This window comes from Pantherophis guttatus, chromosome 1, assembly GCF_059756535.1.
Source record: "Pantherophis guttatus breed Tessera chromosome 1, ASM5975653v1, whole genome shotgun sequence".
NCBI classification, from domain to species: domain Eukaryota; kingdom Metazoa; phylum Chordata; class Lepidosauria; order Squamata; family Colubridae; genus Pantherophis; species Pantherophis guttatus.
This window is the reverse complement of record NC_142063.1, coordinates 150363892-150385430: the sequence shown is the minus strand read 5'-3', so window position 1 is coordinate 150385430 and position 21539 is coordinate 150363892. Positions and strand designations below refer to the sequence as shown.

Genomic DNA, 21539 nt, shown 5'->3' with positions numbered 1-21539 from the left:
ATGGTTGTCCAAAATGTGCTTTTCAAAAGGCAAATGGACTTTTTTTTTTTTTCCCTTGAAGACATTTTGCTTCTTATCCAAGAAGCTTTTCCAGAACTGGAAAAAACAGTCTTCAAGAGGAAAAAAAAAAAGAAAGTCCTGTTGCCTCTTGAAAAGCAACTTTGGGACTGGTGGTAAGTGTTTGTAGACACTGTTGTATACAGCTGTTATGGGATTATTTCTACTGCGTTGTCTAACACTATACAGCTCTTATTGTTGATGAGGTCAGTTAAGTAGTTTTGAGAAAACTGCTCTTGCACATTCCCACCAAAATTTAGAGTCCATGAGAGCTACTAAGAATACTCTTTTCAAATATCTTTTGTATAATCAGAAAGTTATAAGGAATTTCAAAGATCCCTGTACAGGTAGTCCTCAACATACTTCCACAATTGAGCCCCAAATTTATGTTGCTAAGGGAGAAATTTGTTAAGTGAGTTTTGCCCCATTTTAGAACTTTTCTTGCCACATTTGTTAAGTGAATCATTGCAGTTGTTAAATTAATAACACGGTTAAGTGAATCTGGTTTCCCCACTGCAACGGTCATAAATGTGAATCAGTTGTCAAGCATCCGAATGTAAATCGTGTGACTGAGAGGATGCTGCAACAGTCATAAGTGTAAAAAAATCACTTTTTTCAGCGCTGTTGTAACTTCTGCAACTTTAGATAGCTTTAGACAGCCTTAAAGTGCTGTGATGGGCACAGTGTTTATTCTGGCATAATTCTAAACTTAAAAGTCTATGCAACTCAAATTCAAGTATTGTACCATCGATTTCCTCTATTGTAATTGCAAAAATATGGTGGGCAATCTTCTTTTTGTTTTAAGTAACTCATTTACAGGCTTTATAAACAAAGCAAGAATATTCTTATTACTTGCCTGGTGAAACAGTAAAATATTACTACTTTACTATGTTTTAACCATCCACAGTTTGCAGTACAGACGTAATGTAGTATAAACATAAAGTTAGTTGATATGGTTAATTTCATCAGGAAGGGAAACTTGTGATCTCAGAGAAGAAAGTGTGCAAATGTTTTAGAAATTACATTATTTCAAAAAGTCACCTGTGGAGAGAGAGAAAGAGATTCCCAACTTAACTAGCTTGGACTGTTTTAGCAGGTCTGTATTTTAGTTATATGTTTGTGTTGCTTCGGTTCTTTTCATCACACAGATTCTCCTTGCTTTTTTTCTACAAGTTAATTTGTTATTTTCCAATCACTATACCATCCCATTCTATCTTCAAAAACAGTGCTGATTTGGTGTTACCAACCAGCCAATTTACATTCTATTATACAAATGTTTTTTTTTTAATGGGATTGGCCTCCTGTTCTGGTTAAGGACTCCTCCCCGCCCAAACACACACACACATACACAAATCCTGCAAGCAAATTTGATTTCATGTCTGCCAAAGTTGAAAACCCAGAATCAGGAATTGGATTTTTTTTTACTATGATCAGAAACTAAAAGGTGAATGCATGCAATTGGTAGAAAGTCAAAAGGAAGAAGTCAAAATGATTAACTAGAAAGGGGAAAAAATCTAATTAATTTATTTCCGTACTCCATCCTCCAGCTTCTAAACCTCTTCCTGGCATTATTATTGAGTTCTTTCAGTTCAGACAGCCTTGCTGCTCCAGAGCAGGAAACTGAAGCAAATAATCTACAGATTGCTATATCAAGAATTCAGAGGGGAATAAATTACATAAAGAGGAAGATATGTGAATTTGTGCAAATTGTTTTTTTGCAAAGATGCAAGGAACCTTCTGGATTAAGTGCACCTGATCTACAAAACAATAAGAAAGATCAGTGCATTCCCAACCACACCATAGTGGAGATCAACCAAACTTTTGGTTATCAGAGGCCTAGAATGACTACCAGCTGCATGGACAACACTGATCACATGTCATTCATAAACAACCCAAATCTTACTGTGACTGTGCCGATAGCAGTGGGAGAGTCTGATTTTGAACATTTCAACACAGAAGAACTTACCAGTATATCTGAACTTGAAGAAACCAAAGAAGTAAGACATTATTTTATACTGTTTTATGTGCTTGAGTTATTTTTCAGTGTATACCATAGTGCCATTAGTTTTCTTTTTTTTTTTCAAGTTTTTTATTTTATTTTACAATATACCCATATAAATGTGTGAACAGTGGCATCTGGGTATCATACATTTTAGTACAAATAAAAATAGTGCTATTAATCATATTTGTTACATTCCTCAAGCTTATGTAATTCTAGTATTAATACACATATTTGTATTAAATTATAGACTTTCATTTCTTAATTATTCAATGTTTCAATACCTTATTCCAATGCCAATCACAATATTGTTTAAACATACATAATACCATCATTCAATTTCTAATCTTCCTTCTTATTATTACTTTTGTCTTATTGTATAAAAATGTGTATACTAATATTCCCCCTCTCTCTTATTTCTATCCCTATTCTAACTTTTAATCATGCCCCCTTTATATTTATTTATTTATTTATTTTAAAAAGGGCCATTAGTTTTCTTTGACTTAAATCTTTTAAAGGATTCTTAATTTTTCAATAAAGTGAAATCTCTTTTTATTGGACTAATTGGGAGAGGTACTGTTCATTCGTGCATGGCCAGTAGAATTAAAAAGTAGAGCATTGCAGCAATTTACTTTATTTGTATCATTTGTTTAATGATACAAGTACACAAATGACAAAAATAACTGGAGAAATTTGGTCTAGTGGTTATGAAGTCTGTTGTGTCAAAAGCTGGTAAGTCAGGGTTTCATTAAAATTACTGTTTTTATCTACATATTAGTATTGACTTGTGACTATTAAACAGTGACAACCTAATTATCTTTTGATCATGTAATACAGGACTATGTATGGTATGGGTCCATTCATTCACAGAATGGCACCTAACATGTATCTGCATATTGTTGAGTGCACATGACAGATAAAATTTATCTGCAAAGAATTGAGTGAAATACAGATTTCACACAAGTCTGAAAGTTAGGGAGGAGATGCTGTGTGGAGCAAGACACACACCATGCCAAAAATTGAAGAATTCTGTCAACATACTGTTCTTGAATACCATCTACAAACTTCAAATCAATGGCTGAATTAGGTTCATTAAGGTGACTCAGTTTGGTAGGTTCAAGATGTCTCTCTAAGGGAAAAAAGGGAAATGTGACAAGACCCAAAAGGAAAACTCACATGAAAACTCAGACCTCTAGTGGCACTTGGCTTAGAAGATTACTTTAGTTCAGAAGTGGTAGTTCCTTAGTTTGGTAAGGCAAGTAATTCTCCCAAGATGATTCAAACAATCTGAACCACTTGTGTATTCAAAAGATTTATCACATCTGAAATCAAAATATATTGTAGTTAAATAATTTAAAAAAGAGTCAGGTACATTTTTAATAGGCAAAAAGTATATATGGAAAAGATTATGGCTTTCTATAGTACAGGGAAACCACTATATCTGAAGTCTGTGTTGACTTCTCATAATTAATTTTCATAGAAACCTCAGTAACTTTTACACTTTTTTTTCAACCCAAATATCTAGAACCATGATGGCGAACCTGTGACACGCGTGCCACCTGTGGCACACAGAGCCATGTCGCCTAGCACGCCAGCTCAGCTCTGACGCGTGCATTTTCGGGCCTTCTGGGCCCACCAGAAGTAGGGAAACAGGCTGTTTCCTCCTCTGGAGGGCCTGGGTGGGGGGTGCGGAAGGCCCGTTTTTCTTTCTCACCTGGCTCCAGTTCCTCTCTATGCATCTGGGGAGGGCGAAAACAGCCTTCCCCACCCCTTCGGAGGCCCTCTGGAGGCCCGAAACAGCCTGTTTTCCAATTCCCAGATGCATAGAGAGGATCTGGAGCCAGGTGAGAAAGAAAAACGGGCCTACTGGGCCATCACATGCCAGGAGCGGGGGAGGGTGAGTTCGCGTGTGCATGCATGGGGCACATAGTGTGCAGGCACTCACGCGCACAAACCTCCCCTGCACCCCCCCCCTTCCTGGCACGCGATGGCAAAAAGGTTAGCCATCACTGATCTAGGAGATATATCTTTAACAAAATGCTGAAATGGGCTATGTCTTGACTTAATAAATGTATGAATATAAAATGCTATTGTGTTTGAAGTAGGTAGTCAAAATTTTGAAAATAGACACGTGGCCCTTTTGAGGCTAGTGTTAACCGAAGTAACACTAATTACAATAATAATCAGGTAATAATATTTTATCTATTTAGATTTATATTCCTTCAGGAATTCAAACTGATCTACCTAGGTATCTTTTCTCCCTCAAAATGATCTTGTGGGATAGAGACTAATCATATGTCACCCTGTGAGCTTCCATGGTTAAGGATGGATTTGAACTTAGATCTTCCCAAGCTTATGGGGAGATTAGATTATGGAACTAAGATTCCGCCCTAGTGTGGGAAGGCGGACAGCTAATAAATTTTACAAGTAAATAAATAAATAAATACCAGGTGTCTTTTCCTCCATATGTTGGCCTGCCTCATTCTCCAAGAATTTTGAGAATGAGATATTATTATTCACCTTCACTTCTCTATTTGTGCACATAAATGGTATCCTGCTGTCCTCCAAGTAGAGAAGCATCTTCATTGTTTATCAGCTGTTGGCAAACCCTGAATGCTGTAGGAGATGAGGCTAGTGTAGGTTGGAGCCAAAAACACCATTTCCCTTTTCTCCCTCTTTCTGCCAACCCCATTCTGCTAACCATCTAGTAAGCCGCTAAGGGAAGGCCACTTTACTCTTGCCAAAAGTCTGTTAATGAACAGAATTTATTTTCAATTGAGGTCAAGTGCCACTTGATGTTCTAGTACCATACATTATCTTCTCCTGCTGAACCACTTTCAGTCACAAAGGCCACGTGACACGAACATGATTATGAGAGGAAGGGCCAGAGAATAAGATACAAGAGAACAGTGGATGAATAGTTTTATTTTATTTTTTTGCTCCAAGTTCAGAAGCTTTGCAGAAACATAGACAAACTTTACTTACACTTTGTTAGATTAATGGAAACAATTCAGTTTCAGACCAACTTTTATTCACATTGTTGCTTTTTCTTAGTGTGATTAAGATTGGCTGCAATTTTTGGTTGTGAATATCATGTTTGTATAATATAAAGTTCAATATCCAACTTCAGAGATCCACAGGAAAAGAAGGGAAGGTTACTGTGAGTTATCCTACATGTCTAATATAATGAATGTATTTTATTTATGTATTCATTTCCTGTCTTTATTATTTTGATAAAGAACTCAAGGCAACTAACATACCTAACACTCCTTCTCCTATTTTCCCCAGTTCTGTTTATTAAGCAGTTAAAGTCACACGGCCTCCGTGTGAGTTTGCTGGAGTGTCCCAAGGTTGCATAGTTGACTTTCTTTTTCCTTATCGTACAATAGTTTTTCAAAAGGAAAAGTTCCACCCTGTAGAAAAGTGTAATACACAGATTATTTATTTGGAATCGATTTGTTCTGAACTAACAGTTGTTTTTCTGGAATTGCTCTGTGGAGGTTTCCACAGATGCTAGTATTCCTTTTTGTTGATAATTGTATTGAAGTCTCTAATAAGCATAGTAATTTTTTTAAATATTTAAGTTTTACAGAACATACAAAAGTTGACACAAGCTAATCAAATGCAGAAACAGTAAATAATAAGAAAAGCAAAAGTTCAGAAAGAAAGAATTTAAAAAAAATAGAATCTTCCGATTTGTTTTGCAGCAAATATGAGTACATTTAAAAATTCTCTATTACTATATGATATTAAAAATTTATAAACATAGTAAAAATGAATATAAACTAAAACTAGAAGAAAGAAAAATAAAAGTTCAGAAGGTGCAGAATAAAGAAGAGAAAAAAGGCAACAAAGACAATAATGAAGAAGTGTTTCCAACCTTTATCATATCAAGCATAAGCTAGTATGCTAACTTTTCACCCTCTTTTAAAGTTACAAAAAAAAAAAAAACCCTTCTCCCTATAGCCTAACTTTTGTAAGTAAACCCAATCTAGAAATCATCATCTTTTCAATCCTAATTCAGCAAAAAGTCGATTAGGGACTTTTGCCAGAAATATCAAATAAATAGTTTACCCCTGGTCAAATAGTCCAACTTCGTATTCTTTCTCTTTCCCTCTGCAAATCTTGACTTTTAAATCATTCCTATGGCATTTCAGGATTTGATATTGCATCATTCTTTGGATTTAAAAGGAGTCTTCAAAGGTTTTACCAGCCTACTTTGTAAATCCCATAAAGAGACATTGTCCAGGATTTCTTGTCACAGCTGTTTCATGCCTAGATTTTCTTGATTTGCCTTTGGTACTCCTATTTTAGTAATCTCGATTTTATTGTCTTCCATGCCTTGCCCTGATTCTATAATGTCTATGTTAGGTAAAAGGGTTATTTTTTTAGTTTTTCTCTGTATCTTCTAAATGTTTATCCAATTAAGTCTGTATCCTTACTGAAATATTATTTATTAATATTTCAGTCCATATTTCAAAAACTTCCGTACAGATAAGATAAAATTATAATTGGCTTAGCTATTTTAACACTTTTTCTGCCTGGTCCTTTAGTTCCCTCTAGTGTCCATTTGCTGGTTTCATCAAGCCTCAATTCCTAATATGGGTTTTAGTTCCATTTCAGTCATTTTCCGTAAGTATATTGAATAAATTATATACTTATTTTTCAAATCGTACAGCAAAAAATAATATTCCAAATCTCTCTAGTCTCCCACTCCATGTAAAACTTTATTAAATAAAAATCCTCTCTCTGTTTTTGCTTTTTGCCACTACCTTTGCTTTTTTGTTTATTATTTTAAATTCTTAAATCTCTGCTTAAAATTTCTTAAATCCAAAGAAGATAAAACTTACCAGGTTTCAAATTAAGCTCCCTGCTTTGAAGATCTCTAATATTCATAAAATGCCCATTGTAGCATTCTTAACAACCGTGCCATTCATTTCACAACTGCTTCTCTTCACCATGGTGACAAGATAGGGCAAAAACGTAAAATGTGAGGACAGTCGTAAGTTCGAGGACTGGTCAAAAGTGCGAGGACCAGTCAAAAATAACTTTTTCAGCCCTCTGAGTAGTCCATATGCATAAAAGGATACAGCAATAGAGAGGGATGAAGGAAGGGAAGGGAAATTAGAGTAGGAGTGAGGGTAAGAGAGGGAGGAAGAGAGGAGGAGAAGGAGAAAGGAAGAGGAAGTAGGAAGGAGAAGAAGAGGGGGGAAGAGAAAGTAAGAAGGAAAGAAAAGAGAGAGGTGGTAGGTTTGAGGAGAAAGATTGCTGTACAATAAAAAGATGAAAGGGAAGAAAGCCAACCCCAAACAAATATAAAGATACTAAGATAAAGAATGAATTGTTAAACTTTAAAGAATAAAAGAGAACAAATATGAATAAATAGCAATAATTAGAAACACACATACAAACATACAATGTATTTTCTTTGAACAGAATATTTGGCCGGTTCACAAATTTAATCAGTGTTTAGTCATTTCAATTAAATTTACAATTTCTATATTTTCTTTTTTCCATATTTATTCCTCATCTATTTTTTAAAAAAACCAATATTACCCTTCATCCTCATCTCTAATCTTAATCAAATTCAATTTTTCCCTTCTATTCTATATTATACCCCTTCCCATTATCATCTATTTTTATATCCATCCTCACATTGGTTAATTATGTAATTATGTAATACAGTTGTTTAATACAAATTCAACATTTTAATATAAATCAATTAGTTATATAACTATCTTTTTTGTATATCAATCAATATGAACATGAATATTCCAATTATTTCCATGCAATCCAATTTCTTACAAATTAATTAATTATATTTACCAATAATAATAAACCAAATAATTTCCCCCATACATTCCTCCAAACCACAACTTAACCATTTCTGCTTTCAACACAATATACAATTAATAGTATCTCAATTATTACAATTCCCTAGTTAAATAGAGCTTTTTTTCTTTTGTGTTTTAAAATCTTGAACCTCCTCTTTTGCCCTAAATTTCCCATTGTTTGCAGTTTTGCACCTACCTTTTTTGGTGAGGAAAAAGAAAAAGAAATATCTCTCTGCTCATTTTGTCACGTTGCACCAAAGACCCTGCTTTACTTTCAGTTTCGTTTTTCAGCATAGCTAGGGGGGAAAATCTGCTCCTCTCTTTGCAGCTAGCAACAGAGCCCTGAGCAAAACAGCTGAGAGCAAATCAGCTGAGAGTCTGAGGCTGATCAAATCTACTTATGGTAATTAACCTATGCTGAAGCTGAAAGGGGCTGTTTTTTTCTATTTTTGCAGGCACCGGTCTTCTCATTTGTTTTCTTTTAACACTGATCAGATGTAGGGCGGCCTTTTGAAGCCCCACGGCAAGAATTTAAATGGTTTGTTTCCCTCTAGCCATCAGCTGGGACTCAGGAGGCAGCAATAGATTGGGAATGGGCGGGGTAAGCGAACGGCCGGCGATCCAACAGAGCAGAGAGTGAGGGTGAGTGAAGGCGTGGGGGGGGCGAGAGTGGGCTTTGGCGACCCCTGTGAAATGGCCGTTCGACCCCGAACCGCTGCCCTAGAAAGAAGCTGCCATGGTGATTTCTCATCTCTTCTCCAGAGAGATTGGAAGGCTTCATCTACTCACTCATCTTTAGTTCTTCACAGTAGTTGTCATCTCTACTCATTCGCACAGGTGTCTTCAGTCAGTCATGGCTCACACCAGAAGCCACAGCAAGCAATATTCATAATGTGTACTTTTTAAAAATTGAGTTTTTATTTACTTGCTATGTTTGCCCTGCTTTTCACAGTTTTTTTTTTTTTTTTGGTTTGAATATTGTAGTAGAAACGTTTGAAGCCATGTTCAACACGTTTACCGAAACAGAAACCAAATTTGTGTCTTCAACCCTGTTTCCTATCATTCTTACTTCACACAGGACTTAAATCAAGCAGGATCAATCAAGAGTGCACCTCTGGTGCTTTTAAACAAGGCAGATCGTCATGTGTCATCTCTTTTGAACAGGTTGTCTTAGCAAATCTACATGTTCAATGTTGAATAAAACTCGACTGGCATGCATGTTAATAATCAGTTTACAATATCTGCCACTTTCATCCATTGCAAATGAATAGAAACATGTATGAATTGATCTAGTTTTTGAATCACGTGACATGCATTACAGCATGATCAATGCCCAATATTCACCATGTCTGACTATTGTTACATAGCATTTTAATGCATGGTCTATGGATCCACTTTATCTTGGATTATACATTTTTGGTAGGTCTTGGGTTTAATAGAAATTCTGATTTTTAATAAAATTATTGATTTTGTCCAGTGGTGTTCTCCATAGGAAGTAAAGTACTGAACAACCTAGTTGAATATTATAATGTTAAAATTATAATGTGATATTTAATTTTCTAGCATATTCAGTGGAGCTTGTTGCTAAGTTTAAGTTTTTTTACTTAGCCTTAGAATAGAAAACAATAAATTACATACAGATTTTGATGGTATGAATTAAAGTTTTTGTCCATACACCACTCAAGATGTGTTAAATTTATAACATGATTGCTACATGTATAAATGAGTATGTCCTGCTGCCTTCTGGGAAAACAATTAGAACAGGTCTTTCTGTTAATATAAAACAGTACTAACTATACTATCAATGACTAACTATAACTACAACTATTACTATAGGTACTAGGAGGAAAACCCATCCTGAAAAGTGTCTGAGGTAATTCCATCTTCAATCATAACTTGAGTGTTTTTATGCTGAGAGAAAAACACAAATTCTCTAAATTTTATTAGAATTCTGGGTGCATAACTCAGAATCTTTAGGTGGCCTGCTCAGGCATAGCCTCTTACAGCGCCCCAGCTTCATCTGGCCAATGTTATGGCATTACAGAGGTGCCACTCAAGCACTTGTATTATTTCTATCATCCTTGTTGCCCTCCCTTTTCACTTTCCCCATACTTTCCTTTCTCCTTGCATTCCTGGCTTGCCTCCCCCACCCCCCTCAGTCCCCAATCCTCTGCCTTTCTCCACACTTCCCTTAGCAAGAAACTTGTGTAAAAAGTGGACAACACATTTTCACAGTTCTTGTTGAACCATTAAATTCTTCCTTCTCTTCTAACTCTTTATCTCTCCTTGCTGGCCTGATGAACTCCATTTCATAGTATTTACATGTTGAGAAATTGGATTTCTTGATTCCTGTGGGTTCAGGAAACAGACACAGTTCCTCACTATTATTACTCCCCAGAACGAAAACAGGCTTGGCTCCTGATCAAGCAGGGAGATTATTACAACTGATGATCTTCTGGGGTTGATATAAATTGCCATAGTCGATCACAAATCTCTTCTATGTCTGATCCAGGGATGGAAGGTTCCAGGATGTATGTGCAGGGTATCATACTCAATTTAAAGGGAGGAAGGCAGGGCCTAGTGAGAAGCTGACTCAGTGAATGATGAGGAAAAAAAATAATATTACAGGGAAAGAAGAGGTGGGATGGGGAAAGGTTGAAAAGAAGGTGAAATGAGAACTTTATCACTCTGAAATGCTGTGGCACCATTTAGATCCGTTCTCAAATGTTCTGCTGAAGAACTGAGCAAAGTGACTAAGGTTGAAGGAAAAAGAGGAAGGTGGGAGTAACTATTTATTAAACAACAATTAAAAACAATCTGAAATTATCTAGCATGATACACATATCTAGCTACTTAAACATTTTCTATTATCTTTGTTTTATAATCCAGTTCAGAATCAATATGTCCACTCCAGTCAGTTGTAACATTTGGTGTAAGAAAAATGCCCATATTAGAAGGATGAAAGCAAAAACATTATAGCTCAGCCCACAGTAATAAGGAAAGTGATATATGTTTATTTTAACATAGACACAATTCTTATAGCCCTCTTGTTGTAAGTGCTTTGCAATTCTTATATTGCCTGTTTTTCCAATAACTGATAAATCATTTGTGTAACAGGCAGGGAACTGAATACAAGTTTCTTCCCTCAGGCAGTTTATCTGCTCTTTGGTCATCTGAATGGAGAAGTTTCCATTTCCTCAGAAAGTAGCAGAAGATTAAATAATGTGCAGAGGAGGGATTGTTGTAATGAATCATTTGGGGGTGGGGGGAAACTAGTGATGTTGACCAAGTTGGCCTCCCCATTGTCTCCTCACTTCTACGTACAAGCACCCATTTTGATTTTTTTTGGAATCAACAATGCCATAAGAAACTTTTGCCTTGTTCAGACAACCAGCTGAGGCTTTCTCCAAGAGTTGGGAGGTTTCTGGTAGCATTCTTCCCTAGCCAAAGACGGGAGAAAATGTTCCTATGACATCCTTTGTTCTGGCATTCAGTAATTAAGACAAGTGTTGGCCAAAGTTCAGTGAACCCAAGGCCTATGCAGCCTTGTCAGCCTTGTGCAATAGAAGTTCAAACTCCAGTGGTTCTCATTAGGAGAGCGTAGACAGTATATTTGAATATCTAGTCTGTAGTTTGTTTCTCACCCAGGTAATTATAGGAAAACAATTTCAAGGAAGAGCATGTAGCAGGATGATGCAGTGACTTTCTCTTCCTTGTGAAATGTCAATGCGTGGGTTGGATAATGCAGCCCAGTGAAGCTATGGCAGATAAATAGTCATATGTTATAAATAAATATTTTGTTTTCATTCACTTTGTGCTCGTGGGCTTCCTTTAAAAAAGGAAGGGAACTGAATGAAAAACAAAATAAATTTATAAATGCATGTATTTTTATTTTAAAGGATAAAATAAAAATATATATTTTTTATTCTGTATCTTTTATTTTGTATCTTTCAAATTTAAAAAGGGAAAATTGGATTGCAAATATTGGTATGAATGATCCTATATGGTTTTAAATTATGCTTTCATTGTTCATTATATTCATCCAGCTGTGTCGCGTTGAACTCATTTCTGATGTTATACTTTATGGTAATAACATTGTAACAGATCAGAAAATACCATTACCAAAACTAATTTGCTTTATTTTGGAAGCTCATATATGTCGATTGTTTATCCAGTTTATATCAGTTCCCGTCCTTGCCCAGAATGCTACATTAAATCACATTTACATATGTGATGATGTTTTCAAGATTGGTAGATATCAAATCAATATAGTCACAATCTGATTTTTTTCCCCCAGGAACAATCTGGATATCTATATTTATATGTGTACCAAAATAACAAATAGTTTTAAAATGTGCCGAAATCAATACATTTGTGCTTCAGCAAGAAAGAATGCAAAACAGAGGCTATTGGAATGCAATTTATTTGTTATCTTTCACTGTAGTGATTTCAGTGTTGCCTTGACTATGTTGAAAAAAAAAAAGATATATCAACTGTGATACTTGTTCAGTATTTTAGCACTGTTTTTCCTAGCTCAACTGAACTTCAGTTAAACAAAATGTTTCCATGATAAGAAGTGGCAAACTGACCTTACAATATGTAAGTGCACATATAGCAGACAGGACAGGACATTTTTATTACCAGCTTTGCTCAGGTGTCTGCACCATGCCATATATTAATCTGAAACATCCATCAGTTGTTATGAGCAGTTTGAGCCTTCAGCAGATAACAGGAGATATATATCAGGAAGAGCTGAATGTAAATCCAAACCATTGACTGAGACATAACTGCTTTTTTTTAAAAAAGGGATTGTGACTGACAGAGTAACATTGATGCCAACGCTTTTTTAAAAGCAGTGAAGGCGGGAGGTGGGGGTGGGGAATCTATCTTTGTGTCTAGTTGTTTTGGCATGCAGTGCCGTATAGCAATATCCTGAGGGGGATCAGTTGAAACAGATTATGTCCAGGATGTGAGGGGGTCTGTAGATATTTTCTCAGCCATCTTTCTGGATCGTGCAGTATACAGATCCTCAATGGAAGGCAGGCTGGTTGCGATTGTTTTTTCTGCAGTCCTAACTATCCTTTGAAGTCTGTACCTATCCTGTTTGGTAGCTGTGCCAAACCAGACAGTTATTGAGGTACAAATGACAGTGTCAATAATTCCTCTGAGTTGACGTAGGAAGAACATTCTTCATTGTGCCTTTTTAATGATGGTTCTAATGTTAGGTGTTCATTTCAAGTCCTTGGAGATAATAGAACCAAGAAATTTGAAGGACTCTACTGTTGATACTGTGTTGCCTAATATTGTAAGTCAAATTTGCGGCCTGCGGGATGGATGTGTCATGCACTGGCCACGCCCATGCCCAGTTTAGCGAAGGGAAGAAAAGTCGTAATATGTCATGTGACGCCGCCGTGATGACATGAGTTTGCCCCCCCCTGTTGTAAGAGGTGGTAGAACAGGAGAGAGTAGGTCGTCTTCAAGTTTGAAATCTGCTTATCCCTGAAAAGTATCACAATGCATGCCTAACTTCCATTCAGAATAAATATTGTTTTCTTTAAAATCCCTTGTGGGATCTTATTTGCAGAAAACAAGTCTATCCAGCTCCACTGAAGGTAGCACAATTATTTTCGCATCTGTGGCGGACAAAGAATCTGATGCTGCAGCAAAAGGCCCACCACAACCAAAACCTTGTTTTACTGATGGTATGTATCAAAGAGACCAACTTTATTGTGGTGATTGTGTGTATTCATTGTGAATTTATTTTGGGAAATTTGCAAATCATTGCCTTTTTCAGCCCTTGTGTTCAACCAAAACGTACTTTGTTAATCTGTATATGATACCACCAGGAATTTTTATCTGAATCTGCAGTTTGTAATTATCTTTGTACTGCTGTGCACCTTAATTTATCTTTGCTGGCTAGTTACCGAAAGGTTTTGTTTTGTTTTGTTTTGTTTTGTTTTGTTTTGTTTTGTTTTGTTTTGTTTATTTGTCAAGTGCGTATAAGATAACAGATATAAGTATAAACATGATTATGAATACAGGATAAGGATAAAAATAAATGGGGACAGTAGAACAGGGATGGTAGGCACGTTTGGTGTGCTTATGTGCATCCCTTATACACCTCTTAGGAATGGGGTGAAGTCAACAGTAGACAGTCTAAGGATAAAGTTATGGGGGTTTGAGGAAGTAATCACAGAGTCAGGTAGTGCAAGCGTCAAGTCATTTATTACGGAATTGATTTTTTGGCCTCTGAAGAAAAGAAAATGCAAGTTTATGAAAGACTCAGACTTCAGGCCCACTTGTGATGTGACTGACAGTAACTTTTGGAATTAGAAAATGAGAATTAGATTGTAGAGGGTTTTTCACTTGCCAGGATACAGATAGTAAATTGCTGTTTACAGACTGCAAAGGAAGAAGTTTCCTGTTGATTCATTTTCTTCGTGTGATTAAGCAGAATGCAAAAAAGATTGTGGAGGTGTTTTAGTCAGTGAAAAAAAAAGTAGAGAAAGTATGAAAAGTTGCCTTAGAAATATATTTAGTTACTGTTTGTTTAACCTGGATAAGGAAGAAATAACCAACTTCTGAAGAGTTGTAGTAGTAGTAGTAACAATGACAGTGTAAGTAGAGAGGCATGTTTCTAGAAGCTAAAAGCACAATTGTCAAGGGTGGGGCTTAAATTGCTTAATGCAGTTTTAAGAAGCTGTAATAATAACTATAGCTGCTGCAGAGTCAAGCCTTTTATTTATAACCGCAAAGGTTACATCTTATATTTTACTGTATATATATTTTTCCCTTCCTTTACATAGTAATGAACTTATTACTCATTTCTTTGTCTTCTGGCCTTTTGCCAGCCTCAGTCTTCACACTGTTATTTCTGAAAATACATGCCATTTATCCTTCATAATTTGCAATCAATAATACAGTTGGAGTATCGGAAAAATGCAATATGCCTGCAAATGGAAAAGTAAAACATATTCCAGGCAAAAAAACAAGTAGATTTTTATCATACACACACACACACACACACACACACACACAGTGACCATTTGGAAAGATTGCTTATTTCCCTGTGGATTTTTAAAGATTCCCCAGATATTTGGGAGAAATCTCTCCCAGATTAGAAGAAACCTGAGTGAGCCAACCTTTCCAACTCTCCAAATTCAATGCCATGTATGTTGATGATATATTAATCGATTATCTATCATGAATGCTGAATTTAGTACTAGTAATTTATAAAATTTACAGGCCCAGGAACCTGCAGAGGAAGTGGAATCTGAAATATCATCTTCTTCCCTTCTGTTTGCTAAGACTTTTATTGAATTGGCATTTTGTCAATTAATAGAAACTCACACTTTCCATGTGCAAAACCCAGTTCTGGAAACAAAATGCAGGGGTTTCTATAAAGAGTTTGTTATCATAGATAATGGTTCTTTTTTTTAGGGCTTTTAAGTTTGTTTAATGCAAATATTCTGGTTTCTAGGTTGTGTAGAGAAATTCAGATGTTGTCAGATCAATATAGAGTCTGGGAAAGGCAAATGCTGGTGGAACCTTCGCAAAACTTGCTTTAAGATAGTGGAACACAATTGGTTTGAAACCTTCATTGTCTTCATGATTCTTCTAAGCAGTGGTGCTTTGGTAAGTTGAATGTATTCCATATCCAACTGGAAACAAAACAGTTGTAGGTTGCTTGAGCTACAACAGGATCCCACATTACAGCCCATGCAAGTTCCATTGCATGCAAAATTAAGTAAGTAGACTAATTGGAGGGACAGCCTTGATATTTATACAAATGAAATTGAGTACATGACCACTAAGGAGGAAAACGGTTATGGTGACCCCCTGGTTATGGGGGTTATGGGGAAAAGATGTCTGGTATTATCAGTGGTCACTTCAGCATCAAATTGATTTATATAATAAGGGGACATGAAATCACATGATAGCTAGACATGTTTCCAGATAGTCTTTTCTTGTAGCTTTTATTATTTCTTGTTTATTTTTGCTTTGCTTCATTTAGTAATCCAAATAATTATTTGTTAATAATAGTTGGCTGAGGTTAAATGTTTTCATCACAATTTTCTATCTTTTCTGTAGCATCTTCAAAAGGTTTCAAAATTTCTCTAAGTCTCTAAGCTCCTACTTCTCTGTTGTTGAATAGATTATAAAGGATATGACAGAACTAGCCTTAATTCAAACAGATTCTATCTGGAAGCTCATTAAAATGCTAATAAATATTTGAAAGATTGATAAAGTCAAGGGAACTGGCTCTTAACACTGTTCAATTCTGAGAATATGAAATAGTTGTTAAAGTCCTGTGCTGTGGTACATTGAACATAAAATGTCAGTTTGATATTTATGAGGATTTTGCAGTTTCATATGTATGGGATATAAGAATGCTTTATACGGGCTCAAAATCTACACAACCACAAGGTGGCAATGAAGAGCTTCAGAAAACTTTGGTTCTTTACCCACTGTCTCCCATCTCTTTGGATGTCTGCAGCATGTATATAAAAGCCATTTACAATGTGGTCCGTTAAGTGCATATGATGGGCTGATCCAGGTAGAGCTTATTAATGAGCTTTACCTGGGGTGCCAAGCTAAGAGTCCTTAAGACAACAGCTCTAGTTCTTTGCTACTCGGCAGGTGAATACACCTGCCCAATCTTGTATAAATCAGCACATGCTGGGAAAGTAGAAGTTGCTCTGAATGACGCTAGCAGAATTATTACCAGATGTTTTAAACCTACCCCTTTAGATAAGAGCTACAAATTAGCTGGCATTGCCTTACCTGCTGTTCCACACTTGATTTTTTTTTAATAGAAATAGTGTGCAAAAGGAACCTCTTTGTCACTGATTGTTAAAATAGGTAGGGGAGAATGAGAAGAACGAGTTATTACATTAGAGGAGGTAAGAGACATGAAAAAGATCAGGCTGGACAGACAGATAGAGAAGGTAAATGGGAATAAAGGTGGGGAGGCCACAAAGAAACTGGGGAAAATAGATTTGTCCTGATGGCTTTAGATACAGGAAGTATATTATTATTATTATTATTATTATTATTATTATTATTATTATTATTAATAATAATAATAATAATAATAATAATAATAATAATAATAATAATAATATTAAATAAGGTACTTGGTCGATACCTAAGATGCTGGCAGCAACCCGTATCAACCATCAGCACCAGTCAATAATATTTGTGATACATTTTTAAATGCTCAGTTGACTGAGTTTCATGTTTAATGAATAAAAATTTATAATAATAATGATAATAATAATGATGATGATAATAATAATCAGATTGCACCTGCCAAGAAGAATAGGAGGCAGAGGGCTATTGCAAATCCATTAAACTGTAGAAAAAGAAAAACGAAGTTTGAATGACTATGTGAATCAAAGTACAGAAAAATTGCTGTAGGCTGTGAAAACGGAGAACATTATAAAAACAACAGGGGAAAAAAGGCATAATATAAGGAAAAACAGGTGGATGACAGATTAAATGGATGGAAAACCAAAGTTTTGCATGGATAGCACTTGAAAAACATTGAAGGAAAATGTGATAATTTGACATGGGCATGGCTTAAGATAAAGAAAGAAACTGAAAGTTTAATACTGGCTGCTCAAGAACAAGCACTACAAACTAATGCCATGAAAGCAAAGATATAAAAAACCACTGACAATCCAAACTGCCGACTTTTGCAATGACAAAGTTTAAACTGTTTCACATTTAATATGTGAGTGCAACAAAATCGTGCAAACAGATTGCAAAGCTAGACATGACTGAGTTACTAAATTAATCCACTGGTCATTATGTAAAAAATACGACTTACCTGTATCCAAAAAGTCATGAGAACATGAAGTGGAAAAAGTTGTCAAAAATGAGAAGGTACAATTTATTGATAACGCTGTATCAGGAAACGCCAGAATCGAAGAAAAAGAACTGGAAAAAATCATGAAATATCACAATTTGGCCATCAAAACTATGTAATTATGGATGAAACATGTGACAGTGATACCCATTGTCATTGCAGTACTTGGTATCATGTCCAAGAATTTTACAAAACACATCAAGAAATTGCAGCTTCCTGCAATAACACCAGCGGAACTGCAAAAAACTGTGCTACTCGGAACATCGTACATCTTAAGAAGATACTTGGTTGATACTTAGGATACTGGCAGCAATCTGTATCAACCATTAGCACCAGTCAGTTATACTTGTGATACATTTTTTCATGTTTAGTTGACTGGGTTTTATGTTTAATGAATAACAATAGTAATAGTAACAGAGTTGGAAGGGACCTTGGAGGTCTTCTAGTCCAACCTCCTGCTCAGGCAGGAAACCCTATATCATTTCAGACAAATGGTTGTCTAATCTCTTCTTAAAAACTTCCAGTGTTGGAGAATTCATAACTTCTCGAGGCAAGTTGTTCCACTGGTTAATTGATCTAACTCTCAGGAAATTTCTTCTTAGTTCTAGGTTGCTTCTCTCCTTGATTAGTTTCCATTCATTGCTTCTTGTCCTGCCCTCAGGTCAGGGGTGAAATCCAGCAGGTTCTGACAGGTTCTGGAGAACAGGTAGCGGAAATTTTGAGCAGTTCAGAGAACCGGTAGCGGAAATTTTGAGTACCACCTCTGGCTGGCCCCAGAGTGGGGTGGGAATGGAGATTTTGCAATATTCTTCCTCCAGGAATGGAGAGGGAATGGGGATTTTGCAGTATCCTTCCCCTGGAGTGGGGTGGGAATGGAGATTTTGCAGTATCCTTCCCCTGCCATGCCCACCATGCCCAAGTCAGGCCCATAGAACCGCTAGTAAAAAAATTTAGATTTCACCATTGCCTCAGGTGCTTTGGAGAATAACCACCAAATGAGTGTGGTGGTTCATAAGTAGGGCCTATGAAGTAGTACTAAACATTGTGTTGTTTAACAAAGCAGCAGAAAGAATCCTGACTGAATAACAAAATACAACTATCCAAAATATAATTGTGATAGAAATCAATGCAAAACAAATCTTTGAAATATGGAGTACAATATGGGTGGGTGGTATTTTCTTTTCTATTTTCCTTCCTTTCCTTCTCTGTCTTTAATCTTTTACCTTTATGACCTTACTTGTAGTAGTATTTTAATCCATAGGCTTTCGAAGACATATACATTGAGCAGCGCAAGACTATCAAGATCGTACTGGAATACGCAGACAAGGTCTTCACCTACATCTTTATTTTAGAAATGCTTCTAAAGTGGGTGGCTTATGGCTTTCAAGCCTATTTCACCAATGCCTGGTGCTGGCTGGATTTCATGATTGTAGATGTAAGTCCGGATTCCATTTACTTACCTTCATGCCTTAGTCTGAACCTAACAATGCAGCAAGTGATTGTATGTGACACCAGACCAATCACAGGGGCATCCATTAGTCTCCATACTCTAAATTGTTAATAATATTAATAGTTTAATTTTAAAAGAAATTCTTAAAAAACTTGTCAGATTGTCATATTTGGCACGAGTGTTGTATTCTCACATAGCATCTCCTAATATTTTCTGTCTTTGGGGGGTGGGGGAGATGCTTTGAGTCAGTGTTGGCTCCTGCTTATTGCCTGAACAAATCCTTGCAGTTTTCTTCACCTGATTTTGGAAGTAGTTTTGCCCTTGCCTCTTCCCCAGGACTGTGAGAATGAATAATCTTAAATTTGGGTGTCATTGTTCATTTTATTATTATATTGATTTTTTTTGTTTTGGTTTTGAATATAAACATTTCATACCGCCTGGCCACTGGAGATAAAGCTGACTCTTTAGAGCAGAGGTGTCAAACTCAAGGCCGAGGGGGCTAGATCCGGCCTGAGGGGTGCTTAGATGTGGCCTGCAGGGCCACCCTGGAAACAGCGGACTGGCTAGCATTGCCTCTGCCAGTGAAAACGGAGCTTGGGAGGACTGCACGTGGTCCTCCCGAGCTCCGTTTTCGCTGGCAGAGGGTTGCAGGAGGCCATCGCAGCTGAAAACGGAGCTCAGGAGCCCGTTCTTTCTAGCAGAGCGCTCAGACCACCATAGGCTCCCCCAACATGAGTGATGTTGAACTGGCCACGCCCACCCTGGCCATGCCCACTCTGGCCCCCCAAAGTCAAACACAACCTTAATGCAGCCCTCAATGAAATTGAGTTTGACACCCCTGCTTTAGAGGTAAAGGTTCCCCTGTCTAGTTGTATCTGACTCTAGGGCCCAATGCTCATCTCCATGTCTTGGCCAAGGGAGCCAGCATTGTCCAAAGACATTTTCCGTGGTCATGTGGCCAAGATGGCTATATGCCAAAGGCACACATTACAATGAATGTGTAAAAACAGGCTAGTCTAGAACAGTTAATGTAATAACTTTGCTTTAAAAAAATGCAGTTCAAGGTATGCTGCCTTGAATTCCACCAGGGTGAAAAGCAGACACTAAAAATATAGGTTAAATATTTAAACCATTCAATTCAGATGCTTTAATCTGGTAATCCGTCTGATCATTTAAGTCTTTTTTGTTAATTACATTTTTAAACAGGATACTTCCCCCCTTCCCCCCAGCAATTATTCAGTGACATGATTTTGATCTCCTAGTGCTTCTTGTTTTTGAACAGGTTTCCTTAGTCAGTTTAATTGCCAACGCCTTGGACTATTCGGAACTTGGCCCTATTAAATCGCTTCGCACTCTGAGAGCTTTGAGACCTTTAAGGGCCTTATCCCGCTTCGAAGGAATGAGGGTAAGTAAGACCAAAGTTATTGGTAACGAGCTGTTCCATAGATGCCGATTCATTGGGGATTTCGGTAGAGTAATTTGTTGGGTGAAGTTATCCGCTGTTTCCACTATTAGAAACATTCCCTATAACAAGGATAAAGATTTGCAGAGAAGATTATCGCAGCCACAGTCATTCTGGCAAATAGTTTTTACAGCCAAGTGCATTGTTCTTTTAATGCTATCCTTAGAACAATTTGAGAAACACACGATGCAAAATTGCAACATAAGGCAACGTAAATTAATCCCAGAACAGATTGCATCGCTTTGTTTATTGCCAAACAAGCTGTAATATAAAAAGCAAAAAAAAAAAAACTGTATAAAAATGAGTACTTCACAGACTTATTCAAATTAAAAATAAGATGTAGATCCTGGTAGAAGTCATAGTAACAATATATATATATATAAATGCTGTCTCACAGTGCAAATCCCACCATTCCTTCTGTATGTATCAGGATGTCAGGCTGAGTATTTCATTATTCCACCATTGCTCCTTTGCCCTACCAATGCATTTGGCTCAGATGAATTCCTCTTCCACTGCAAAACTTGCATACTTTCTTGACAAATCAGTCCAAAGATATCAAATAGAATCATTATAAATTGTCAATCCTCAAAATTCCTGAGGTTCTTTTTTTTTAAAAAAAAATTCTACCCTATAAACTAATTGTGGAAACATAATATTTAAAAATTTTCTGTTCTATATTCCTGAGATTTTCTTTCGTGCTACTGATGGAGAAGAATAATTCTTACTAGCTGCTGCTTTTTGGTGGGCCACATCAGCATGTTTGTTATGTGAATGTTGCCTGGTGAATTGTCTATGATTAGTTTTATATATTTACACTTCAGGCAATTCCTGCTTCATTGCTCTTTTTCTTGTTATCTTTTTTGCAA

General features: G+C 36.5%; 1 protein-coding gene across 2 annotated transcripts in view; it reads left to right on the top strand.

Annotated features, from left to right (window-relative positions):
* LOC117671080 (sodium channel protein type 2 subunit alpha-like) overlaps nucleotides 1-21539 on the top strand; it is a 114077-nt gene that overhangs the window by 81831 nt on the left and 10707 nt on the right. For both annotated transcript variants that reach the window (XM_034426744.3, XM_087882002.1), the window contains 5 exons: nucleotides 1605-2054; nucleotides 13475-13592; nucleotides 15371-15525; nucleotides 19023-19196; nucleotides 20494-20616. In XM_034426744.3, the coding sequence (XP_034282635.3) occupies nucleotides 1605-2054; nucleotides 13475-13592; nucleotides 15371-15525; nucleotides 19023-19196; nucleotides 20494-20616 (1020 nt within the window). The remainder of the gene's footprint in view (nucleotides 1-1604; nucleotides 2055-13474; nucleotides 13593-15370; nucleotides 15526-19022; nucleotides 19197-20493; nucleotides 20617-21539) is intronic.